Source organism: Littorina saxatilis, linkage group LG1, assembly GCF_037325665.1.
Source record: "Littorina saxatilis isolate snail1 linkage group LG1, US_GU_Lsax_2.0, whole genome shotgun sequence".
In the NCBI taxonomy this organism is placed as follows: Eukaryota; Metazoa; Mollusca; class Gastropoda; order Littorinimorpha; family Littorinidae; genus Littorina; species Littorina saxatilis.
Genome location: NC_090245.1, coordinates 34,361,642 through 34,389,581, shown reverse-complemented (window position 1 = coordinate 34,389,581; position 27,940 = coordinate 34,361,642). Strand labels below are relative to the sequence as shown.

General features: G+C 43.4%; 1 protein-coding gene across 1 annotated transcript in view; it reads left to right on the top strand.

Annotated features, from left to right (window-relative positions):
* LOC138967890 (uncharacterized) overlaps positions 1-27,755 on the top strand; it is a 67,985-nt gene extending 40,230 nt beyond the window's left edge. The window contains exons 7-15 of the mRNA XM_070340511.1: positions 2,895-3,161; positions 8,570-8,817; positions 10,228-10,528; positions 14,061-14,168; positions 15,378-15,503; positions 17,558-17,656; positions 19,063-19,352; positions 21,429-21,807; positions 22,597-27,755. Of these exons, the coding sequence (XP_070196612.1) occupies positions 2,895-3,161; positions 8,570-8,817; positions 10,228-10,528; positions 14,061-14,168; positions 15,378-15,503; positions 17,558-17,656; positions 19,063-19,352; positions 21,429-21,807; positions 22,597-24,147 (3,369 nt within the window). The 3' untranslated portion in view covers positions 24,148-27,755. The remainder of the gene's footprint in view (positions 1-2,894; positions 3,162-8,569; positions 8,818-10,227; positions 10,529-14,060; positions 14,169-15,377; positions 15,504-17,557; positions 17,657-19,062; positions 19,353-21,428; positions 21,808-22,596) is intronic.
* Positions 27,756-27,940: the final 185 nt, after the last annotated feature.

The window sequence follows — 27,940 nt, the reverse complement described above, 5'->3', positions numbered from 1 at the left end:
GTACACATTAGAAAAAAAAGTTTACAAAAAAAAGTGATTGCCTACCTTCCTACCCTATTTTTTTTGGCTATGTTACCTTAACCACACCTATTTTTTTTGTGCCTAAAGCTTCGTGCGGCCAGCTTCGCGAAGTATACTTCGCGTAGTCGACGTTGCCCAGTTAAGGACAGGCTAAAAGTTGTAATTAACACGCCCTTGCACGATACATCGATTTTATACGCAGACGCACTGGCCTTAAGAATAGAACACTTGATGAGGGACAAAAACGGACGTGAGTTCTGGTCTGCCTATCGACGGTTACTTCCTGTATAGCAATGCTGTACTAAATGTCACCCGGGTAAGCTGTTTTCCTCATCCACCAAACCAGCACACAAATTGCAACTCGTGTATAGTTATTCATAATTATTGACTTCTAAAAACGATGAACTAGGCCACACGCTCGTTTCAGCATGGTGGAATTCATGAAGTGAACCGAAGGGGGTTTGGTGGAGGGGCGGGACTTTGGAGTGGATTGGGAGTGGGTGGGCATGCGCACTTACAAACCTGTTATTGTGCATATTTGATCTCTCTTGAATATTTGTGCTAAAACTTGAATGAAAATATATCACTATGTTGTCCTTGTTCAGACCTGTCCAGTCTTTTTCTATTAAATGCTATTGGATATGTTCCAAGTGACACGTGTGGCAGCGCTACAAGCTGATATAGACTTGTACATTGTTTAATCTTGCTTCTTGTTTCAAGGAGAACAAAACACAAGAGACGTAGATGCTGGCAGTATCAGTATTGGTATCGTTGTTCTCAGCCGTCCTGTTTGCCATGCTGGGCTATATCGTGTGGCAGCGCTGCAAGCTGATATAAACGTGTACATTTTTACATTTAGTCAAGTTTTTTGACTAAATGTTTTAACATAGAGGGGGAATCGAGACGAGGGTCGTGGTGTGTGTGTGTGTGTGTGTGTGTGTGTCTGTCTGTGCGTGTGTGTGTGTAGAGCGATTCAGACCAAACTACTAGACCGATCTTTATGAAATTTTACATGAGAGTTCCTGGGAATGATATCCCCGGACGTTTTTTTCTTTTTTTCGATAAATACCTTTGATGACGTCATATCCGGCTTTTTGTAAAAGTTGAGGCGGCACTGTCACACCCTCATTTTTCAATCAAATTGATTGAAATTTTGGCCAAGCAATCTTCGACGAAGGCCGGACTTCGGTATTGCATTTCAGCTTGGTGGCTTAAAAATTAATCAATGACTTTGGTCATTAAAAATCTGAAAATTGTAAAAAAAAACATTTTTTTTTATAAAACGATCCAAATTTACGTTCATCTTATTCTTCATCATTTTCTGATTCCAAAAACATATAAATATGTTATATTTGGATTAAAAACAAGCGCTGAAAATTAAAAATATAAAAATTATGATCAAAATTAAATTTTCGAAATCAATTTAAAAACACTTTCATCTTATTCCTTGTCGGTTCCTGATTCCAAAAACATATAGATATGATATGTTTGGATTACAAACACGCTCAGAAAGTTAAAACGAAGAGAGGTACAGAAAAGCGCGCTATCCTTCTCAGCGCAACTACTACCCCGCTCTTCTTGTCAATTTTTCTTTGCCTTTGCCACGAGCGGTTGACTGACGATGCTACGAGTCTTGCTGAAAAAAAAAGAAGCCTTACATTGCGTTCAGTTTCATTCTATGAGTTCGACAGCTTGACTAAATGTTGTCTTACGCGACTTGTTATCGTTAAACTGTTTCTTGTTTGAAGGAGAAAAAGACGCAAGAGACGTAGATTCTGGCAGTGTCAGTATTGGTACTGTCGTTCTTAGCCGTCCCGTTTAATATGATTGGCTACTTCGTGTGGCAGAGCTTCAAGTTCGTAGAGATGGCAGACATTTAATGATTTAATGTTCACTTCATTTGTCAATTGCCAGGAAAACAAGCGTCAAGTGACGTCAGAGATTCTGGTGGTCTCCAAATCGGCACCGTTGTTCTTTGCCGTCCTGTGGGTAGTATTGAGCTACAAGCCGATACTGATTACAGACAGAATGTTAACATCTTGACTTTAGTTTTTGTCGTTAGGAGAACAAGACTCAAGAAACGTATATTCTGGCAGTCTCTGTATCGGCATCGCTGTCCTCCGCTGTCTTCTTGACTTTCCTTGGCTACATCCTGACAAATGTAATTTATGCTAAATGTATGCTAAAACTTGTTGGCATGTTTTAGCATACATTTAGCATAAATTACATTTGTCAGAATGAAGCCAAGCAAATTTAAAATGTAAATTAAAAAAAAATTTGACTGTAAGTTTTAGCATACATTTAGCAGCGCTAAAACCTGATACTGTACAAGCTAATGCCAGTTAGAACATGTTCACTCTGTTCATTTCAAGGAGAATAAGACACAGGAGACTTGGATTCCGGCAGTCCCTCTAACGGTACCGCTGTTCTCAGCCGTTCTGTTGGCCATGCTTGCTTGGCTACGTCGTGTGCCAGCACTTCAAGTTACTATTGTGCGTCATACACATTCAGTGGATATATTCTGACCTTTTATTTATTTTTTTCTCCCAGGAGAACAAGACGGAGGAGACGTGGATTCTGGCAGTCTCTGTACCGGTACCGCTGTTCTCTGCCGTTCTGTTGGCTATGATTGCATTGGTATATCTTGTGGTACTCTACAAGTTAATTAATATGCGTCATACACATTCAGTGGATATATTCTAACCTTTTATTTTTGTCCAGGAGAACACGTCGGAGGAGACCTGAATTATGGCAGTTTTTGTATCGGTACCACTAGCTTGCATAGCTACATCGTGAGGCCGCCCTACAAGTTAATATGCGTCATACACATTCAGTGGATATATTCTAACCTTTTATTTTAATTTTTCTCCCAGGAGAACAAGACGGAGGAGACGTGGATTCTAGCAGTCTCTGTATCGGTGCCGCTGTTCTCAGCCCTGCTGTTGGCCATGCTTGGCTACATCGTGTGGCAGCGTTACAAGCTGGTACGCATGATTGACAGCGACGAGTGGGACATCCCCATAGAGGACATCGTCTTCTTCGAGGACAAGCAGCACATGTCCAGCGGCAAGTCACGCCTCCATTGCATGATGTCCGTCAAGAGTTTCGTGTCCGTTGCAGATATCCCTGATGGCGCAGAGGTAAAGGTTTCACGAGGGTTTTTATTTGGCTCTGGCGTCAAAGGGCTTTGAAGCCGACAACAAATAATTCACTCACACACACACGCACGCACGCTCGCACGCACGCAAGCACGCACACACACATACACGCACGCACGCACACACAATATGATAGACACAACAAAGCAGAATCAATGAAAATTACAATCAGAGTACAGACAAAATAAGAACCACCCATATAATTAATATGGAATGAAGGGAAGGGAAGGGAAAGTGGTGGTCGTGGTGGTGGTTGGGGTTGGGGATTATAGCGGTGGTTATCAGTGGTTTTGTTGTGTGAATGCCTTGTTGAAGATGGTTCATCTGGGGGTAAGAATGAAGTCGACAATTAAAAAGGAGAGCGAACTTCTACGTAGGGAAATCAAAGAGAAAAAACCCTCGGTCTACACCAAGTAAATTTCTTCATACAAACAAGTACGACCGCAAAACGAGCTTTTTGACTAATGGAAGCTCTTTTTATCAGAGTGTTCCAATTTAGCGTGACCTTTGAAGTCTTTTCCTTCTTCATTTACCCTACACTAATTTCTTTCTTTTATTTTTTTTCTGTAAATGGATTTATTGTTAACTTTACGATAAGAGCACACACATATATCGAGACATCGATATACCGTACAAACAGCACAAGAAAACAAATAACCAACACACATTACTCTAAGAATGATCTCCACGGCACCATAAGTTGGTACAGTTATTGATTCCCTAAGATCTTGTCATTGATAGCGTAGCTCTACGTCGCACTCTGTATCTGCTGTGTTCATGATATTGACTTTGGTTGGCGTCTTAGCTGGGAAAGTGTACCACAAACAATTGGAAGTATCACAGCGAAGAATCTAGGTTCACCCTACCTTTTCAGATAAGTTTCTGTTCCTTTATTCTTTCTTTATTTGGTGTTTAACGTCGTTTTCAACCACGAAGGTTATATCGCGACGGGGGAAGGGGGGAGATGGGATAGAGCCACTTGTTAATTGTTTCTTGTTCACAAAAGCACTAATAAAAAATTTGCTCCAGGGGCTTGCAACGTAGTACAATGTATTACCTTACTGGGAGAATGCAAGTTTCCAGTACAAAGGACTTAACATTTCTTACATACTGCTTGACTAAAATCTTTACAAAAATTGACTATATTCTATACAAGAAACACTTAACAAGGGTAAAAGGAGAAACAAAATCCGTTAGTCGCCTCTTACGACATGCTGGGGAGCATCGGGTAAATTCTTTATCGTCCCAACCAATATGGGACTCCCCTTAACCCGCGGGGGGTAGATAAGTTTCTGTGGCAGTTGCCTTTGTGATACTGTCCTAGATTCTTTGATAGCAGGCGAAAGCAAATCCAGCATCTTCTGTACTGAGTAATGTATAATGTTTCCTTTTGCTGTTAATAGATTCCACGATCAATTATCAACTTGTTCTTCGTATGCACAAGGCAAAACCTAAAGCCTTAAAGGCACATTTCTCCTCGTATCAGCGATCATGTTCTCTAGCAAGTAAGGATCTCTTTAGGTTTTCACGCAGGACAAGAAAATCCCTTGACTTGGACACATGCCAAAAATGAACAACCTGGCTGCTTCGTATGTAGAGCGAGATTGTGTTTTAATTTTTTTAATTTTTTTTTAATCGTTTTTGAAGGTGGCACCTGTGTACATCTTCTGAATTAAATCAACAAAAAATCCCACTCTACATAGAATGCTGCCGAGCAGTTGATGTTTTTGTATGTGGCCAATTGAAAGGTTGCTCCTATTTCGCGTGAAAACCTAGACAAAATGTAAGTGTGGTGGTGAACGTGAGCGTGTACGGGGTAAGGGTGGTGCTGTTCACATCCTCAGTATTTTATTTACAGTTTTTTTCCCGTTTACTTTTTGCTTTCACGGACACGTGTCATGAGAATCTGGGCTCACTGCTAGTGTATTTTCTTCCCAAAAGGAAAAAGAAGAAGATAAAAATAATCTGGGCTCATACGCGCGTTGGTAGAGGAAACAAACGTTGCAAATATATATATATTTATTTGTTTGTAAATATCAAATATTTGATTTTTGCGGCCAAGAAACTTCAAAAAGAAGAGGAGGAAAGAAAAAGGAAGACTTTATTTATAACCCTAACCCTATAACCCTAACCCTAAATATACATATTTCTATTCTGATAGACACGTGGGGGAATTCGGGGGTTGCGGGGGTTGCGATTGGATAGTCTCAAACAGCCCTATTCCGATGATCGGGCCATATTCCGCAGGAAGTAGGCGAATATACTTTTCATCCGTAGGAAGTAGGCGAATATCCTTTTCATCCGCAGGAAGTAGGCGAATATCCTTAGGATATTCGTAATAACAAAGACGCATGGTTCCGGTTTCTTCGACGTGTATGAAGTAGGCCTACACGCATACCTGGCCAGGTTCTTTTTTTGTGACTGGGCGACAGACGATGCCATTTGCTTCGGGTTTTTTGCTTACCGTACATGAAATACATTCCGTGTAAAATCCAGTTTTTTAACAGGCAACACACCTTGCAAACTCCAGTAGCTTAATTCTAGCAGACGGTCTTTCCAATTTTTAGCACATAATAAGCAAACTTTCCTTTCCCTATACAACGTCCATTATATGCAAGGTTGAAATGAAGTTACCGGTCTTAAATATTTAGTCGTTGACTTTCTTCTGAGACAATCCTTGTTCTCTTATCATCCACAGACTTACCACAGTCTTCATCACGCGAATCGGTATCCACAAGAAAAGTCAGACTATCGAACAATATATAGAATATACGTACGCAAGCATGATACGTGACGTCATATTAATCCTGGCATATTGACGTAATGCCATCCGGTTATCTCGGGTCTTCTCCGTATACATGTCCGTGGGGTTTTCAATGTTCGGGGATTTCCGTGGATACATACGCAAAGGGATATGCGCACTAAACCGTTGTCTGCAAGAGGCAACATGGACCATTCTAGTAGTTGACGTAGTTGTTGCTGACAAAAATATGTTTTCAACACAAAATATTATGTCAGAATAGCAATATAAACGCTATTGTGTTTTCCGCGTAGCAATATGGTCCGATATTTAGACTCGAACAAGTATATAATGCGACTCGTCTTCGACTCGTCGGCATTATTAACATCTATTGTGTTTTCAGCGTAGCAATAGGACCCGATATTTAGACGAGACAAGTATAATGCCGACGAGTCGAAGACGAGTCGCATTATACTTGTTCGAGTCTAAATATCGGACCCTATTGCTACGATGAAAACACAATAGCGTTTATATAGCTATTCTGACATTAAATTATATTCTGTGTTAAAATCATGTTTTTGTCAGCAGACGATTGCAGACGACGGTTCCCTTTCCGCATGAAGCCACGGAAATAACCGAACATTGAAAAACCCACGGACATGCATAACGGAGAAAACTCCAGATAACCGGATGTTTAGCATTACGTCAATATGCTAGGAATCATATGACGTCATGACGTATCATGCTTGCCTACGTAGATTGTATGTTCGAAAGTCTGACTTCTGTTGGGAATTCGCGTGGTGAAGACTGCGGTAAATCTGTAGATGATAAGAGAACAAGGATTGTCTCAGAAGAAACGACTAAATGTTTTAGACCGGTAACTTCATTTCAACATTGCACTATACAATGGACGTTCTATGTGACAGGAGAGTTTGCTGATTTTGTGTTAAACATTGGAGAGATCGTCTGCTAGAATCAGAGATAGGTCGCTTCAGATTGCAGCTTCTGGAAATTTGCAAGGTTTGTTGCCTGTTAAAGAACTGGATTTTACACGTAATGTATATCATGTACAGTAAGCAACAACAAAAACACACACAAAGCAAATGGCATCGTCTGTCGACCAGTCACAGAAACAAACCTGGCGAGGTATGCGTGTACTTTATACACGTGGAAGAAACCGGAACCATGCGTCTTGGTTATTGCCGATATCGATTGGATATCGGCAAAAATGGCCAACTTCCGTAGCGTTATGCTTTGATGATCGGAAAAAGGATGTGTGAGACCATCCAATCACAGCCCCCGAATTCCCCCACGTGTCCATCAGAATAGATATATATACTTGTCTCGTCTGAATATCGGACCCAATTGCTACGCTGAAAACACAATGGCTGTAATATACTTACATATATATATAAGTATATATATGTATATATATAAGATTTGTTTCTATACTAGATTTTTGTGGACATTGTCCCCATACATTTTTAAAAATTCAGTATGGCACGAATATGTCTCGCCAGGCGCTTTGTCTCTTGAGAAAACAAAAACCACTTCTCCTTTTTCAGTTCTTTGTTCGCTGCGTTCTTGGGAAGGATATCTTTTTCGTGTTCCACACTATCTGAAGAAGCTGTCCCAGATGTTCAGGGTCGAAGCAAGGGAAAAGCTAACACCCCACAAGCTTTTGGTTATACGCTTTTGTTTTCACAGCCTACGGAAATCTTCGATGCCCTCACGAGGGGAAAAAACCCCCATTGGTGCAGACTAAAGACACTGATATGTTTACACTGTCTTCGGTTCCTGATTAAGAAATGGAAGTGTTGAGACAGACGGAAAGAGAGCTGCGTTGTTTGCTCTTCTTCGGGTGCTGTAACTGAGTAACGACCACAGAAACATAGAGGCCTCACTTTACTTAAAATGCGTCATACTCTTTAGCTCTAATTATCCTTCAAGTGCGGATACTAGGGCAAATTATCCATTGATGCGATACACGATTTCAAACAATATTGAAACAGTTGTTTTTTGTCTTTCATACTGTATATTGTTTTTTTTCATGCTTTGAACAGCAGTTGTTTGTTAATGAGGTAAACATAACGCCCAGACTACGCACTTACACCCACCCACGCACGCACGCAGGCACGCATGAACGTAGTCACACACACACACACACACACACACACACACACACACACACACACACACACACACACACACGCGCACACACGCACACACGCACACACACACACACACACACACTAACACTAACACTAACAATAACAACACCTTATCCATTAAAATGTTAAATGCAAATGGAAATTTGTCTTTTACACACCAACGTAAACGATTATAACTTAAACATTTAATAAGAATTATTAGGACATCCATAATAAGACACATCTCACTTACTCACACATGGGCGCGCACATACGCACAAACACAGGTACTTACACAGTAGCACAGACAGCACAACACCACCAACAACAATCAAGCAGGTAGGCTACAATGAAAATTGCACCACCTCCAAAAAAATAAACAGACATAATTATTAACAAACAAACAAACAAACAAACAAAACCAACAAAAAACAACAACAAAAAACAACAACAAAAACAATTAAATTTAAAACGTGCTAATTTCAAACTTCAAACATCAGGTGTTGAACCAGATCTTGCAGTGGCCAGGCAAGTGGAAAGCCAACGTCATCGGGGTGCGGTTGCTGGAGGTGAAGGAACTGAGTCACGTGACGCGAGCCCTGAAGAAGACGATGCTGTGGATGCGAGACTCCATGGTGCAAGCCAACCTCGTGCGCTTCTACGGCCTGACGGAGCTGGAGACCGAACGCTACGTCATCGGGGAGTACTGCGCTAAGGGCTCCATGGTGGACATACTGCAGAACGATAAGTAAGATGTTTCAACGATCTGGTGATATTAGTATGCTGTTTTGTATTCAAAATGTTCAAGAAAAAGATCTTTTTATTTATACATACATTAACAGTCATTAAAGGCACAGTAAGCCTCCCGTAAACCATCACAGATACTGTCAGGCTTTTACACACAGTACAGACACCCTTCCATTTGAACGCTCACCAAACGGGAACATCCTAGGTGCCCTCCGTAAAGAGCGAGCAATTTTCAAAGAATTCATTTTTGCGTGGTTTATCTTACCCCTGAGCCATCGTGAACCTGTGTGATCAAGTTTCCCTTTTTCACAATGTAGTCGTCAGTTAGTAATTTGAATGCGACTCGCTCGCTGTTCGCGTATCGGCAATAGCACATTATTTAGTACCTCTGACTATGCACGAAACAAACGGCTGTGGTTCACAAGAACTCTAGCGATGGCTTTTGACTGTATAAACCGTCGTCTGCTACGAGAACCACGACCTTGCGTGACCCTGCTTCCGGGCTTTTTCTTTTTTCAAACTTTCAAAACTTCGAATTGTACTAACCTTGTCATGATGAAACAAGAATTCTTTTATGATTTAAGAATGTTTGTGTAACAAGCTGTCGATTTATTATTTAGATTTTAAAAGTTAGGTCTAGCACCACGGTCCGATTGTCTCTGACACTCTCTCCGCAAAATTAATTCTTTGAACATTGCTCGCTCTTTACGTAGGGCACCTAGGATGTTCCCGTTTGGTGAGCGTTCAAATGGAAGGGTGTTTGTACTGTGTGTAAAAGCCTGACAGTATCTGTGATGGTTTACGGGAGGCTTACTGTGCCTTTAAGGTTTGGTTCGGCGAAGTTTTTCAGTTTCGTTTTATCATAACAATGGCTGTTGAATGTAAATGCAGGTGTGGCTGAAGAGAGGAAGGAAGGGACTATACCAGAGGGAGGGAGGGGAGAGAGAGACAGAGAGAGACAGAGACAGAGAGAGACAGACAGAGACAGAGACAGAGAGAGACAGACAGAGTCAGAGCGAGAGAGAGACAGAGAGACAGAGACACACAGACAGACAGACAGACAAACAGAAAAGGGGATAGAAAGACAGAGACAGAGGGACAGAGACAGAGAGACGCGGAGAGAGACACACACAGCCATCCAGCTAGCCAGACAGACAGACGCACACCTGCAGACAAGACAATCAGAGAGACAGATAAAGACAAGGAAAGGAGGGCTAAGAGATGAGTAACGAAAAGGAGATAATGAATATTCAATTGAATGCCAAAAAAGAGACGTTAACATCGAAAACTAGGGGGGGGGGGATAGACACACACACAGCCAGACAGAGACAGAGACGAAGATGAATTCGAAGTATGCAAGTTAAAGGCTTTACCCCACCAACACTACAAGCAACACTTCTCACCCTGACAGGTACAACCTCAACAACGACTTCAAATTCTCCCTCGCCTCCGACATAGCCAGCGGCATGGCCTTTCTCCACGCCAACGGCGTCATCCACGGTGCACTGACCTCGTCGTGCTGCATGATCGACGCTCGCTGGACCGTGAAGGTCGGGGACTGGGAGTACTGTCGTCTGCTGAGCACCCAGCACCCCAAGAAGAGCCCGCTGCTGATGCTGCTTCACCACGAGGACGAGGACAAAGGAACGCACGCTGCTGCTTTCAGAGACTTCTGGGTGGCGCCGGAAATCATCAGGGCGGATTTCGTGTTGGTGAGTGCATTGCTTGAACCCTTATATTAATTGAGTTGAGTCGACTTCGTGAAGTGCTTATTAATTTTCCCTTTAATTTTTGGTTCATTCCGTCCTGAAAGGTTATCACAATACAAAATATGAAGTGAGATGGACGGACCTCTGAAGAAATAGTGGTACCTTAAGTTTACTTCACGAAGATCGCTGTACGAAGCTTTGGCACTTAATTTGTGGTCAAAAGACTTAGTTGCGAAGTCAACTTCGGGCTGAATTTAAGGACAGCCGGGCTTTACACTCAGGGAGGGTCGTACGTAGCGCAGTCTGTAGTGCGCTGGCTTTGGGAGCAGTCCGTCGATGCATGAGTAGCGCGACTCCGTCGCTGCACGCTGTCCTTATGAATAGCAGCCTGGAATTGTTCACGGACAATTAATATACCAAAAACAACACAGGCCGTTTAACCTAGACGATGACGTAGATTCGCTCGTCTCGATGTGTTGCTAGGTAACTATTTGCCGCGTGTAGGATTGTATAGCCGTCGAAGACGATAGGGCATTTAGCCTCCCCTCCCCCGGTTTGAATACTTGTCCCCAAATATTTGTTCTTGATTTGTTTAATCACCGATTATTATTCTTTACGCATTCTTCTGGTTAGATGTGTTTGTGTGTTTACTTTATTTTCTTTGGTGTTTTCTCACCTTCTTTTCGTCTTTTCTTTTCTCTCCTAACTTTGGTAAATATTCTGAGTAAAATTTACGGATTGTTGTTATTTACTGTCTAAGGGCTTGTCTGCCATATTCTTATTGTAAATGTGTTTGAAGACACCACCATTAGCCGTAGGCTTGTTGTTGTCTTCGCCCTATGTCGATGTACATTTCCTGAACATGTAAATTTGAATAAACATTGTTAAACCAAATACCTGGGACCGAAAGTGTCAGTGACTTTGACGATTCGACGCTAGATTCGTCATCTTAATAACCACATTTTGCACGACAGTATTAGCTTTCCGTTTTTAGCACGTACTTCTATTTTTATTAGCGTAATTTTCACATACTACGAAGATTCTGCACGTGGTTATGAAATTAGAAGTCACGACAGAGAGTAAAATAAGGTAACTTGCCAATTGAAGAAAACCTTTGTTGATGGGACGACGCAGAACGACGATTACAGGGAGTTCTTTAGTTAAGTAAAAGGTGACCGATTACCCGATGGAGGACGCTGGTTAGCCATTCCATTCCATGAATCAGCGTCTTAAAGATACATTCCTTCCAATCAGTCCACCAACTCATATCTGGTATGTGTCTAAGTCGATGGATGCTTTTATCTCATGCAAAAGCGGGGTCAGATATACGGTGGTACGGTATAAATGATCGTTTACACGTGAAGGGATGTACCTAAAATAAAGCGTGTCTAGTCATTGTGCTGGTCACCTACCTGGATGCGTTTGTCCAATGACCCCCCCAAAAAAAACAAAAAAACAAAAAATTAAAATAAGATAAAAGAATGCCACAACCTTGGTACCTGCGGTGGCGGGAAAACCTTAGTGTGACCAGCAAAATCACAGGGAATTCTTAATTACAGGCTCAGCCCTTTCTGTGAAAACAGCTCTGCTCACTGTCTCAGGTCTGCCTCGACTTTTTCTTGGGAAAAGACCATCCCTCCGCTTGGACACATATCATAAATCCACATCCAGACTGCTCCCTTTGCAGAGTTAAAATTCTTTGAAATCTGAATTTCTTAGTGGTTTTTCCTTAAATAAATGATTTTTTTAAATCAACTCTGCACAGGATGCATCCAGGATTTTGATCTCTGGTATGTGTCCAAATGGAGGGATAGTCTTGTATCCCCTGTTAAAACATGATCAAATCTGAGATGGTGAGCCGAATCGTGTTCACAGGAAGGGCTGCAACTTCTATTGTTGCACTGGAAACCGGTCACACCCAGCTCCCGTGTACTCTTGTATCATTGTGATCTGAGAGCTTATTAATTCTCCCTTTAATTTTTGGTTCATTCCGTCCTGAAAGGTTATCACAATACAAAATATGAAGTGAGATGGACGGACCTCTGAAGAAATAGTGGTACCTTAAGTGAAGTTGATTTTTGAATGTGGGTCATGGACCGAATTATTTGAATTTGAGATATTTGCGCTGGTGCGTTATTGATTTAGTGGTTTAAGTTACATTAGCCTCATTTTAAGCCGATTGCCCGTAATTAGAGTGCTCTTTTAAACCTAGAGGTGATCTTTCAGGCTTTTCTATCTTATTTTCAGATTGTTTTTCTTCTGAGAAGATTTTTTTCTTTTCTTTTTAATCTCGTTTTTATATTTAGTCAAGTTTTGACTAAATATTTTAACATCGAGGGGGAATCGAAACGAGGGTCGTGGTGTATGTGCGTGCGTGTGTGTGTGTGTGTGTGCGTGTGTGTGTGTGTGCGTGTAGAGCGATTCAGACTAAACTACTGGACCGATCTTTATGAAATTTGACATGAGAGTTCCTGGGTATGAAATCCCCGAACGTTTTTTTCATTTTTTTGATAAATGTCTTTGATGACGTCATATCCGGCTTTTCGTGAAAGTTGAGGCGGCACTGTCACGCCCTCATTTTTCAACCAAATTGGTTGAAATTTTGGTCAAGTAATCTTCGACGAAGCCCGGGGTTCGGTATTGCATTTCAGCTTGCTGGCTTAAAAATTAATTAATGACTTTGGTCATTAAAAATCTGAAAATTGTAAAAAAAAATAAAAATTTATAAAACGATCCAAATTTACGTTTATCTTATTCTCCATCATTTGCTGATTCCAAAAACATATAAATATGTTATATTCGGATTAAAAACAAGCTCTGAAAATTAAATATATAAAAATTATTATCAAAATTTATTTTTCGAAATCAATTTAAAAACACTTTCATCTTATTCCTTGTCGGTTCCTGATTCCAAAAACATATAGATATGATATGTTTGGATTAAAAACACGCTCAGAAAGTTAAAACGAAGAGAGGTACAGAAAAGCGTGCTATTCTTCTCAGCGCAACGAATACCCCGCTCTTCTTGTCAATTCCACGGGCACTGCCTTTGCCACGGGCGGTGGAGTGACGATGCTACGAGTATACGGTCTTGCTGCGTTCAGTTTCATTCTGTGAGTTCGACAGCTACTTGACTAAATATTGTATTTTCGCCTTACGCGACTTGTTCTTCTTTTCTGTGTCATAAACACGGGCACACGCACACACACGTACACATACACGCGCGCACGCATGCACGCACGCACCCACGCACGCATACACTCACACTCACACCCACACACACACACATACACACACACAGACACACACACACACACACACACACAAACACAAACACTTACACATCCACATACACACACACACACAAACACACAAACACACTAACACACTCACACACACACACTAACACCCCCCCACACACACACTCACACTCCTATCCAAATACCCCCTCCCCCGCCTCTATCCCACGCCAGCAAACACACGCACACTTTCATGAAGCGAATCCCTATACACATGTTTCCTCAATTTGATGCAGCCGCCAGCGTTCTCCACGGACGCGTACAGCTTCGCCATCATCCTGCAGGAGATCTACACGAGGGAAGACCCCTACGCCGAGCTGGCCGACAGTCTCACACCCCAGCAGGTCTCTTTCTTTGTCCGTCTTTCTCTGTCTCTCTCTGTTTGTCTGTCTGTCTCTGATTGTCTGTCTGCCTCTTTCTGTCTCTCTCTCTCCATCTCTCTCTCCATCTCTCTCTCCATCTCTCTCTCTCTCTCTCTCTCTCTCTCTCTCTCTCTCTCTCTCTCTCTCTCTCTCTCTCATCGTACCTGAACAAAAGCACGTTGTGTTTTATATTTTGGCCCTCCCTCTTTCTCCTTCATTCTCCCCTGTCTCTGTCTGTCTGTCTGTCTCTGTGTCTCTGTCTGTCTGTGTGTCTGTCTGTGTGTGTGTGTGTCTGTCTGTCTGTCTGTCTGTCTCTCGCTCTTTCTCTCTCTCTCTCTCTCTCTCTCTCTCTCTCTCTCTCTCTCTCTCTCTCTCTCTCTCTCTCTCTCTCTCTCTGCCTTTTCATTGATTGCATTTACGTGGGAATGTTGAACTGTGATTATTTACACTTTTTCAAGCGCATTTTTGTAAATTTTGACTTAGTGTAAACAAAAGTTAATCTACTAATTAAGAGAAGAGATTTGTAATTTTGTGGAGAAACGCACCTCGCGTGTCCTGATCCCGCGGCTTTTAGTCGATGCAACCGATCCCGCGGCTTTCAGTCGACGCAACCGTTTATATACGCCGTGCTTGTTACGCTCCTTCTTAAGTAGTTATTTGTTATATGAAGTCTTATATCGCGCGCGTATCTCCAGACTCGGACTCAAGGCGCAGGGATTTATTTATCCCGTGTGAGATGGAATTTTTTACACAATACATCACGCATTCACATCGACCAGCAGATCGCAGCCATTTCGGCTCATATCCTACTTTTCACGGCCTATTATTCCAAGTCACACGGGTGTTTTGGTGGACATTTTTTATCTATGCCTGTACAATTTTGCCAGGAAAGACCCTTTTGTCAATCGTGGGATCTTTAACGTGCACACCCCAATGTAGTGTACACGAAGGGACCTCGGTTTTTCGTCTCATCAGTAGTGTGGTGTCTGTCGTTTGCTTTGGTTAGGGGAAACTATACTCACGTCCGCCCTTGGACCGCAGCGGAGCACCCTGGGAGTGTAATGGAAAGAAGACTTACGATCGATCAAGACAAGACCCACGACTACAGGCCCCGGAGTGTAAACTTTACTACAGTATGCTGCTGTGTTGTCTTGTGTGTGAATCTGCCTAACATTTGACTTCAACCTACAGGTTGTACGTGCTGTGTGCAACAACCAGCTGAGGCCCCACCACACGGAGGACGTTCCTGTCAGGGTGCGACAGATCATGGAGATCGCCTGGTCAGACAACCCCGCCTTCAGGCCTTCCTTTGACCAGGTGGGTGGACATGCTGGAGTCAAGACGTACATTGCGCTAGGCATTTTTCTATACCCGACGTTTCTTTTAAGACGACTGAATGACTGACTGAGTATTTTTGTCCCCACTTCGAGTGACTATATCAGGGCATGAGGTGTTAATACGCTAAGACATTCCCGTGTAAATGATTCGCTTTTATAAAGGCCATCCCTCCACACGGACTTTTACCAAAAATCAGCAACCTGCGCGCTAGCAAGCTCTGCGTGGAGAGATCATTTGGGGAAGAATTAGTATCTCAACGCACACTAGTGTCATTTTGAGTACATCAACGAATTGTCACTCTGTGCAGGGAGCAGTCAGGATGTTGGTTTTGGGTTTGTGTCCAAGTGGAGGGATGGACTTATCCCATGACCGGCACGGTTGGCCTAGTGGTAAGGCGTCCGCCCCGTGATCGGGAGGTCGTGGGTTCGAACCCCGGCCGGGTCATACCTAAGACTTTAAAATTGGCAATCTAGTGGCTGCTCCGCCTGGCGTCTGGCATTATGGGGTTAGTGCTAGGACTGGTTGGTCCAGTGTCAGAATAATGTGACTGGGTGAGACATGAAACCTATGCTGCGACTTCTGTCTTGTGTGTGGCGCACGTTATATGTCAAAGCAGCACCGCCCTGATATGGCCCTTCGTGGTCGGCTGGGCGTTAAGCAAACAACCAAACAAACAAACTTATCCCATGTACAAGGCAGGACAGATCTGAGTTCTCAATTTAATAAAAACCAATACGTGCGTGTCCTTGACTGGTGTACATGTATCAATATAATTTCTGTATGAGCGCTTATTCAACGGTACATATCATCCTTAATAGACTGTTTGCCGTCCGACAGGAAGAAACACTGGATTTCACGCTGTAAGGCGCAACATATCTATCGAATCACTGTTATACTCTCTCGCGTGCACGATCTCCAAATAACGTCGTGATCGTTCACCGCTAAATTGCAGAAATTATTACACAATCGTTCAGCAGAAAAAAGCCTGCAATACCATGGCCTCGCCTAGAATTAACGTTATCGAGATATTTCACCTGGAAAGCACACTAGGGCAGGTAAGCAATTCTAGACGCTTTGGACATCATCTGTACGTTTAGTTTAGTTTAGTTCGGCTATAAAACGCGCAGATAATGAGGTGCAGGTCTACTCAAGTCACGTTCCCGAGTGCCGTTTTCTTCAGCGTGCGGGTATTTAGGCCTGCGGGTCTCATCCAATTAGGCAACGTTTGGTTTATAATATTAGCCATTGTCTCTCCCCATTACCGATGCTTTCATCGGGCCCTTAATCGGAAGTGGTGTATTTTCAGCTTAGATCCATTTATGTTTATTGTGAGGTCGGGCGTGAGTGCCTGTAAAAGATTCATTGATATAATCCTGTCTATGTTAGATAAAAGATCAATTAATGTGGTTTTGTTTCCCCTTATTCTTCTTGTTTATTTCTGAATGCTGTCTGCATCTGTTTGCTGTTTTTATTAGGGGACTCAATGGGAAGAAAACACGCGAATAAACACGATCTGAGTGGTCTGAGTGGTCTGTGACGCATGCTGTGCTTGAATTGCCGTGTTTTCCGCGTCAGTGAGAAAACAAAAGTTAGAGCCCCTGTCGACCATTTTCTCGCCATGATATTAGTTTTGTTTTGTTGTGTCTTTGACAGAGCGTATAGCCTCTTCTGTAGTGTTACAAAACAAAACAGTTCTTGGTGGGTTTTTTTTCTCCAGATCGTAAAAATCCTGCTTGAGAGTCACACGAGGTTGTGTTTTATGTTTTTATTTGCCGTTTCTGGGACAGATTTTGTACATTCTCCAGCTATGTCACAATTAATGCAGTTTGCTTGTGGATTTTTGTTGGATCGTCAAGACTCGTATTTCAGGGATGATTCGGACAATTTGAAGATGTTTGGTATGTTCTGCCGACTTTATGGCAGTATTTGTAAACTAAACTATAACAACACAATGCAGTTTTTATTCTTATCCAAGATCGTGATCGTGAACCCAACAATGAAATCATACTATTGTTCTTGTTTCTTTCTCCTAGGTCGTGAAGATGCTGCGTCAGAGTCGCACGAGCCGCAAGTCCGTGCTGGACAGCATGATGGAGGCCATGGAGGAGTACACTCACCACCTGGAGGAACAGGTCAATACCTCAAACACTGATTGTAGATTAAGCCGGTTGATTACAAGTTGTTGTGTTGGTTTGCATCAAAAAGATACATCCTCTTGACTACATGCCTGAAAGAAAACAGAGGTAAACGTTCGAAACAAATATATTTTTTGTGTGCATCTTTCATTGTTAAACTGAGAGCCTTAAAATAAGCAGCAATGGACGATTTGACGGATTACCTCTGTCTGTGTTTTGAGAGGAGTTGTGCCGCTTGCAGCCGAGTCAAATAAACATGGCGGCACTGAATTGTGAGCCCCATGTGCACGTTTTCGAAGGTAAATGTAAAGGCGACGGGCGAAGTGGCGCAGTGGTAAGACGTCGGCTTCCTAATCGGGAGGTCGTGAGTTCGAATTCCGGTCGCCGCCGCCTGGTGGGTTAAGAGTGGAGATTTTTCCGATCTCCCAGGTCAACTTATGTGCAGACCTGCTAGTGACTTAACCCCCTTCGTGTGTACACGCAAGCACAAGACCAAGTGCGCACGGAAAAGATCCTGTAATCCATGTCGGAGTTCAGTGGGTTATGGAAACACGAAAATACCCAGCAAGCCTACCCAACGAAAGCGGAGTGAAGCTGACTATGCTCTTAGAGTATAGTGTGGGGAACCCAAATGGGCAAACGAGCTCACACGTAACCAGAATTTCTGGAACGCTGAAGAAGAAGAAGGTAAAGGCGTCATATCACTGCCATTTCTACAGTGTCCGCTCGATATATTGAGTGTTTCTGTCCAAAACGTGTACATCGGATGTCATTAATTATATGATGGCATGGTTGCTTGCCTTCCCTCAGTCGTTGGTCAGTGGCACCCTGTGATTTCGTTTTAGGTTCAAGGGGCGCAACTCTTCAACAAAGCAGATAGAGACCCCGACCGAGTTACTTCAAAAATCGATCTAATAAAAACTGCAAATGTCTTTGTGGTAATATGATGCTTAGAGCGAAATTCAAAGTGAGCTCTTATCGATCAAAATCGGTGTGTTTTGCTTCAATATGTTTTGTTTGGTGCCGTGGTGTAAGCTCATAGCGAAAGTCTCATGACATACATATACAAGAGACACTTTTGGTCAAACAGAAACCTAGATGTCCTAAAGAAATTAATAGAGTTCTGCAGTTGTTGTGAGATAGCCGAACGATCAGCAGTGTTAACTTCGTCCAAAGAAACCTAGATATTTTTGGAGGGGGGGGGGGGAGAGTGGCCGAGGGGTCCATAGAAATGACTCTATCCAAGACAAACATGGATCCCCTAAAAAGGGGGAATAAATTGCTGTTTCTATTACTGTCACCAGGTGGCCGAACGGTCCGTGGAAGTGACTAGTCAAGAAGATGGAATCTAGATTTCTAGGGGGAAAATTTAAATATAAAGCTATAATTCTTACTGTCACCAGGTGGCCGAGCGGTCTGCCGAGGTGACTCTGGCCAAGAAGAACCTGGAGAACTTCCTGGGGGACTCGGTGCCCCAGCACCTGGTGCCTCGCCTGGTGAACGGGGAGGTGAGCAAGCTAGCCTCTGGTGACACGGTGCAGGGCAGGGTGTACGCCAACCTGGGCCTGGTCATGCTGGACGTGCTGTGTGTGCACGAGGCCTTGCTGACCGCTCCCTCCAAGGACGTGTTGGTCTTCCTCAACGACCTATGTGCTGGGGTGGACGCTGTGGTCAGACGCTACGGTGCTTACAGGTGAGTGGGGAGGGGTGGTTGTGGTTTGCTTGTTGATGTAATATAATTATGAGTACTGAGAGACAGACAGGCAGACATATTAAAGGGCAGCTGTCGGGTTGCCTGGTCTCAAAAATGCGCGGAGTCGCGTGCAAAAACGCGTTTAAGAGTTTTCCGAGTTGATTCAACGAAAGACTGTTGATTTGGTCCAGAAGAAGACACTTTCATCATTAGTTTGAAACCATTAAAATGCGTGAAACTTTCTGCTAGTTCTCACAATCCGCAAAAAAACGAAGCAGTTGGCAGGCCGAAACGACTCAAAATCCGCGACCGACAACTCTGTCAGCACAAGAAAGACGCCGCAGCGTTAGCCTTGCTGTGACGTCACTCGAGGAAGCCGATAAGGCCGCTGTGAAGTTTACAGTACAATGTAGACTACAGCTGGACATCTGTAATGCTGTACGCGTGATTGATTCTTGCACAAAGTAAAGTATTATGATGGTGGTATCTTCTCAAGACCCACGTTCCCATTTTCTCTTCTTTGATCTGACCGACTGCAACCTTTACAAGTCATTTCTAAAGTGGTTCACATGCTGTTGCTACTCCTCCAGTCCACCCGGTTAAACCATAAAGTTGCTCAACCACAGACCCTCGTGTCCCTTGTCAGCAGACACTGTACACTTATGAAGAAGGTCCGCTTGAGGTGTCACACCAATTACCGTGTACATGTGAGGTACTGAATTCAAGACAAAAGCCAACTCTGTCGGTGGGAAAATCTAGGAAAGAGATGATGATAATACATCTTCAGTTACTCACTCAAGTAGATAGACGAGATAAGATAAAGGGAAGAGAGACGGAGACAAAGATGAAACAGTGGATCTAGTGTGGAAAATGGGGGAGGGGGTTCGGCCGCAAAAAATCAAAGATGAATTTGTCAAACTGTGTGTGTGATGGTTATCGTGCGTGTGTGTGTGTGTGTGTGTGTGTGTGTGTGTGTGTGTGTGTGTGTGTGTGATAACACGTATGTGTGTGTTTATCTGTGTATATGTGTGATAACACGTGTGTGTGTGTGTGTGTGTGTGTTTGTGTGTGTGTGTGTGTGTGTGTTTGTGTTCCTCGACGCGTGACAATATCTGCCAATAAGTTGAACAAAAACAGGGTTCAAGTGGAACAAAAGCAGGAGGGGAACGGAAGACATGTTATGAACTCGGTTTTTTACTGCGAAATTTTGGCCTGGGAGAAGTCACCCCATCCTAAGTTTCTCTTCACCTACCCGTGAAGTATGCTTGAGGGCTTGACTAGACAACCCGATTGCGCCCATTACACGGCATAAAGAGAGCACCGTTCAACCCGGCCGATTCCGCGGCTGACGTCACGCGTCCAAGGGAAGTAATTTTCGAGCGGGCTGCATTGACTCGGCCAAGAATGCAAACTTTCTTCGATTAAAGACATTGTAGCATGTCTAAAGTCTTCGGACTTGTGTTATCAAGCTGTCAAAATCACCAAGTAACTTTTAAGTATAGTTTCAGTTACATGATAACTCATTCTAAGGAACAGATTTTGAGAGCCACAACCCGACAGCTGCCCTTTAACAGGATAAGATAAGGATAAGATATAGTCTGCGAGGTTACCCTCATCGAAATTCGGGCTGCTTTCTCACTGGGGAAAGCGAGCTGCCATAAAGCACGGCGCTACCCTGATTTCCCCTTGCATGCGTGTATGTATGTTTCCAAGCCATGAGACCTTCGCTGTGAACTTGGGTTCTTTATCGTGTGCATGCGTGCACGCTGTGGTCAGACGCTACGGTGCTTACAGGGGGGTGGGGAGGGGGGTTCGGACGACGAGAACTATCTCTTGGAAATAAATCCCTCGCCGAACATGGGGATCAAAACCAGCGACTGAGCTATTTCCCCGCCGGCAGGGTTGTGTGTGCGGTATTGCCGGTCTGGCCTTATAAAGTACACACAAAGTGAAACACTATCAGAAACTGTCGGAACTAATCCAAAAAGAGGAAAGAGTGTGGGTATTCCTCCCAGAAGTACATATAATAACTCGGTTGTTTTTCTCCCTCTGCATTGCTTTTCTTATCTGTTTAAGAGCGGGAATCCAGGGAGAGACTCAAACCATCGTAGCAGGGCTGGAATCAGAGACCACCCTCCTCGACCGCCGCTGCGCCAACGTGGCCCACCTAGCCTTCGACCTCGTCGATTTCATCTGCAACATGGCGCCGCTTTCATCCGGGGCCCACACTACGTCAGTCAGCGTGCGTGCCGGGGTACACGTGGGGAGGGTGGTAACAGGGATCGTGGGAGCTGCAGCACCCAAGTTCGTCTTGCTGGGGGAGGGGATGGAAGTGACCAAGGCCTTGGTGTGGTGCTCGGAGTCCGGCAGGGTGCGCGTGTCACGAAACGTCTTCTCTCACCTCGAGAAGAACCTGGACTTTGTGTCGGAGGAGGCTGGCTGGATTGTGTGTGCGGTACGTACCGGACACTTGTTTTTCATCCAGCATATTCGACGTCGTCACGGAATGTTGGCGTTATTCATTTCAGACAGCTTTTCAGCAGAAGGCCAAAACTGATTATTTTTATCATGAAATAGTGTTTATATTTGTACCTGGTATTGATAGGATGATACAAGAATGTTGAATCATGTATTGTTATTTTAGAGTAGATCCTTTCTCGTAGAGAATGATTAATTTAGTCTACAGCTAACAAAAATCAAAATCGCCAAGAATCGAGTTACGCCAAAATTCAAGGACAACGACGTAATTATGCATGCATAAATTACCATTTATAGTCAACACAGAATGGGAGCTGTTTGTGCTAAATAAACAAGAAAAGTAAATTTGTGGAACGTTTAATTGTAGACTAAACGAAAGATTCACAAATTTACCCCCCAAAAAAGACGAACCCATGTCAAGTCTTTTATATATGCTCATTGATAATCTTCCATTTAAATGTATACCACCATTTCACAGATTGGATGACTATTTGTTAAGCGTGGTAAGTTTCTATTGAATATTTAATTTGTGGGATTGCTAATGCACACGGCGAAAATATATAATCTGGATTTCGAAGTATATACAAAACCTCTTTCGTTCCGGGTAGGATTGATTTGTGTTATTTTTCTATCTTGCTTTATCTTTTGTTGTGACAGACAGACAAAAAGCTGTTCGAAAACAGAATGATGCACTGGTAATTTACTCTTCAGTCAACAACCCACAGCCTTTTCATAATCTCAACGCTATGCAAACATCTGATTTCAGGGCATGGAGGTGGAATCCTTCTGGATCAGACTCCGCATCCCAAAGAAGGCGGACTCGGTGCCCTCTGACCATTCCGTTGACTCGGGTGTGGAGGTAGAGAAGTCTCGTCCAGACTCTCGCAACGGCGAGGAGAGCGTGGACGGCGAACACGTCACGAATGACGTCATAGTGGAAGAAAACGCACCCACCACGCAGCGTAGGTCTTCGGGCGACAGCGGCAAGGAGAACAACGTATACCAGCGTTTCCTGCAGACACCGACTCAGCCGCGACAGTTCCTCAGACAGCAGCAGCCGATATCCCAGGCCGCCCTCAGCGATATAACAGAGGAGGATGAGAGACAGAACTCCCCCCTTCTGTACCAGCAGCAGCCACATGGTGTGCAACAGCAACAACAACGACTTCACGAAGCGCAACGACGGCAGGAACTCCGTCATCAACAACTGCAGCAGAATGGCGACAGATACCCGTTCCCTAACCAGGATTATCAGAACCACGAACAGTTCAGACACAACAACGTCGATCGGCATCAACAGCACCAACCCCACCTAATACCCACAGTCACTGTGATCGACAGCAGCCCTCACCAATCAAATCGCCGGGCGCCAATGATTGACACCAGCGCCAACCAATCAAACCACCAAGGACAGGTAAACGGCAGAAACTTGAATCCGTCAAGTGCTGACACTCGGGTGACTGACAGCCACGGCAGTCGTCATTTTTCCCCGTTCACTTTCTTCACAGGACGAAGCAACAATCCTCATTCAAGTGACGCAGAACAATCTGGTTTCAGGAACATTCCTGTGTCCACACACACCGGCAGAATTTCAGAGTCTGAAACTAGATTGGCCTTTCCTGGCTACGTTCAGTCCGTGTCCTTGTATTCTGCTGACGACGGCCTGCAGCATGGACGCATTACCGAACTACACGGTGACAGTTCTCAAGAACGTCTGTCATCACAAGAACTTAACAACTCCACAGCTGTAACAGAACAGCACGAACTGAACGAATTGTCGCAGTCAGGTGGATTACATACCGTGAATAACAGTTACCATGAAAGTGAGTCTTCGATGGGGCGTGACCACACCCACAACGATCTGCGACCAGTGGGTGCAGTGACTGGTCATTCGGCGACAAGTGGACAACAGAACGCGCAGTTTACACTCCAATCTCCTCCTCACACCCCATCGCCCATAGCCACCACCAGTTTCACCTCCCCTCCGTTTGCTCCTGGCCTTATCACCCCCGAAGCATTGGACTCGCAAAATGACCACAGCACGGAAAATGGACCCCCGGGCGCTACGAACTCGGTACAGAAAACAACGCGAAACGAGCATGACGTTTTAGAGGCTGGAGAAGGTGTTAAATTTCGTGGGAATTCTTTGCACGTAGAGGAGGTGCCGCACGGTGTTCAGATCAGGAACGTGAACCGCAGAGCGGGGTCTTTGCGGGACGGTTCAGACTCTGGAGGCCGAGGAGGGTGGTCAGCTCAAGGTGCTGGAAAAGGGAAGTCCAAGAAAGCCAACAAAATCCACCCCAGCCGACGAAAGTGAAAAATAATGACAAATCAATAGTGTGAAGTGTAACCGCGATGGCGAAAGAGTGTACATAATTTAGCCGGGCGGTAATGGGAAACGGTCGAAGTGCTTATAAAGGCAAAGAGATAGACGAGCATACGGAAAGAAACATAACAGACACGTCGCACACATAAATACACAATATATATATCATTGGCGACTACGCGCACACATGCACACAGACCCCCGCACGCACAAGCTGAACAAAGTTGCCACATTACGTTACTTCAACGCAATTTTGTGAGAAATGCCTCGAGTGCTTGATTTTACGATAATCACTGAATTAATGTGCCTTGCTTTACAGGAAGATAGTAAAGGAAATTGAATGGCATTCTCTTATACTTTACGAGTGTGTTTGTGACACAGACGGGACAGTGTTTGAATGTTGGTGATAACATGCCAAGTGCCCATACAAGTCTGAATGGAAACATGATTTTCCTACGGCTTTTGATCAACAGAATAGACTCTAGTCTGAGGCACATTGGAAAACAATTAAAAGCAATTTGTTGGAAAAGAGTGAAGACTGGATAGCGTCTTGGATGAGGAAAAGAAGAAGAAGAACAAGAACAAGAAGAACAAGAAGAACAACAAGAACAACAAGAACAAGAACAAGAACAAGACGACGACGAAGTTGGGTCAAGTACAAGTTCCATTAACTAACCCTTGTTGCTTTTCGATTCAGGATGGTGGAACGTTGGCAGTCTATCTGATTTTGGAGGACTGCGGGATGGCTACCATCATGTTGAAAAGCGCTTTTTTGAAATGTATTGTCTTTCGTAAATGTAGGCATTGTTTTGATCTCTCGGCACTTGTTTAACGCGTTGCTGTTCAATTTATGAACAGATTACCCTTTGAAATGAGTTATTTATTAAAACATTTTTTTTTTATCTCGACAGACCAAGTGTTTGTTTCGTCCACGAAAGTGTTCTTGTTGAAACCGTTACGAGTTTTCTTCTTGTCACTTTTTTAAATCTCACTGTGATTATAATTAGTATCACAAATGTTAATACATTTAATACAAGCCTTACCCATATCACTTATAATTATTCACAACTGGAATGTTCTGGTGATGAAATAATGGCCGTTGTATGTTAAATCCGGTCATACTGATTTTATTAGCCGAAGAACTTACGTCAACACAAAACCTAATCGACGGGAATGTTTTAAGGTAAATCCCATCAAAAGGGCCGACGTCTTGATTAGGAGACGATCTTCACGTGTATGTCCCATCGACATGTACTAGAGAAAGTCGCGAAAGGCGAAATAACAACATTTAGTCAAGCTGTCGAACTCACAGAATGAAACTGAACGCACTGCTTTTTTCACCAAGACCACATACTCGTAGTTTCGTCAGTCCACCGCTCGTGGCAAAGGCAGTGAAATCGACAAGCCATGCAGAATAGTGCGGTAGTGGTCGCGCTGAGCAGGATAACATGCTTTTCTGTATGTCTATTCTTTTTAGTTTACTGAGTTTGTTTTTAATTCAAACATATCATATCTATATGTTTTTGGAATCAGGGACCGACAAGGAATAGGATGAAATTGTTTTTAAATCGATTTCGGAAAATTGATTTTAATCATAATTTTCATATTTTTAACTTTCAGAGCTTGTTTGTAATCCAAATATAACATATGTATGTGTTTGGAATCAGAAAATGACGAAGAATAAGATGAAATTGTTTTTGGATCGTATAATACAAAAATAATTTTGATTACAAGTTTCCGATTTTTAATGACCAAACTCATTCATTAGTTTTTAAGCCACCAAGCTGAAATGCAATACTGAAGTCCGGCCTTCGTCGAAGATTGCTTGGCCAAAATTCATCAATTTGATTGAAAAATGAGGGTGTGACAGTGCCGCCTCAACTTTTACAAAAAGCCGGATATGACGTCATCAAAGGTATTTATTGAAACAATGAAAAAAACATCCGAGGATATCATTCCCAGTAGTTTAGTCTGAATAGCTTTACACACACACACGCACAGACAGACAGACAGACACACAGACACACACACACACACACACACACACACACACACACACACACACACACACACACACACACACACACACACACACACACCACGACCCTCGTCTCGATTCCCCCCTCTACGTTAAAACATTTAGTCTAAACTTGACTAAATGTAAAAAGAGGAAAAAAAGACGGTATACGAACAAACTCAACTGCGAATGACTTATGAAGGTGCGTTGCAAAAGGGAGGGAAAGAGAGCTGCTGTAGAACAATTCTCACACGTGTCTAGTTCAAGCTATGTTTCCTACTTTGTACATGCTCTTTATATTTCGACGAAACACGATGGAACCTTACCACAAGATACTTTCTTTTTAAACTCGTTTAAAGATTTTGCGCCTCCACCTTTGTAGAACTGCTGACTGACATTTGCATCACACTATTTGTTGGGATTCCTTGTTTTTGCAACAACACCTTCTTTAAAAGTACTATGGTATACAACTGGTTGTTTTTCGAGTTTTGGACCTGATTTAAAACTTGCAATTATGGTATCATGTGTGACAGGGGAGGCTACCGCTCCTTTCACAGCAGACTCTGCACCCGAGTTGTTGGCCTTTAAGTCAACACCGGTTGATTGTGGAATTCTGTTTGTGATGGGGTCTGGTGGTTTCCGATTGTCTGTATGAAGAGACATTGCTGCGGCTGACGCCATTGCTTCTCATACAGCTACTATATATTTTTATCAGAACTTTTAAAAATACCATTTTATATCCAAGTATCTCTTAACACCATTTTTAATTAGATGAGCGAGAGTGTGCGGGGGCGGGAGGGTGGTGAACCACTGTACATAAAGGGAAAGTTTGTGTGCGTGCCTGTGTGTGTTCTTAATCTAAGACAAATGTCGCCAATGTTTTTACAGAGTGACGTTAAATAAACGATTTTATCATCATTTTATCATTGTCTGTATGTTCATGGAAACCTTCGGGTTTGCATAACAGTTTTCAATCCTGTTTGATTGCACTTCGCCTCCCGAGGTGATCGTAGTGTTACGGCACTCGGTTACATCTGGCGCTGCGAGCAGGATGGGACTCGGCATGATATGTTCAGGTAATGGCATAATATGACCACTGAACATTTTCGTGCTGTTCCCATTCTGCGAACTTGGGATGGACAGTGGTCCCCCGGTTCGGAACTTCGGGACGAAGTTCATTCAAACGGGGGCGATTGTGACAGGGGAGGCTACCGCTCCTTTCACAGCAGACTCTGCACCCGAGTTGTTGACCTTTAAGTCAACACCGGTTGATTGTGGAATTCTGTTTGTGATGGGGTCTGGTGGTTTCATGGAAACCTTCGGGTTTGCATAACAGTTTTTATAGGGTTAAGAAATTAGCCCTAACATTTCCAATCCTGTTTGATTGCACTTTGCCTCCCGAGGTGATCGTAGTGTTACGGCACTCGGTTACACATGCAAAACTAAATGTTGGTACGATTAGCCTACCTTTCCATCTTGTTTCTGAATACGTTGATTAAATATATCATCCAATGACTTGGAATCAATGTTGTTGTCAAACTTTGTCTTAATTGTTTGTTGTATCTGCAGTCGGTTTGAATGATCACACACACACACACACACACACACACACACACACACACACACACACACACACACACACACACACACACACACACACACACACACACACAGTTGGAAACATATCCTAATCTTTAATGCCCAGAGCAAAATCTTGATAGTTGTGTTTCCGCCCTCTCCCTTGGAGTGAAGGTATGCATATTGCAA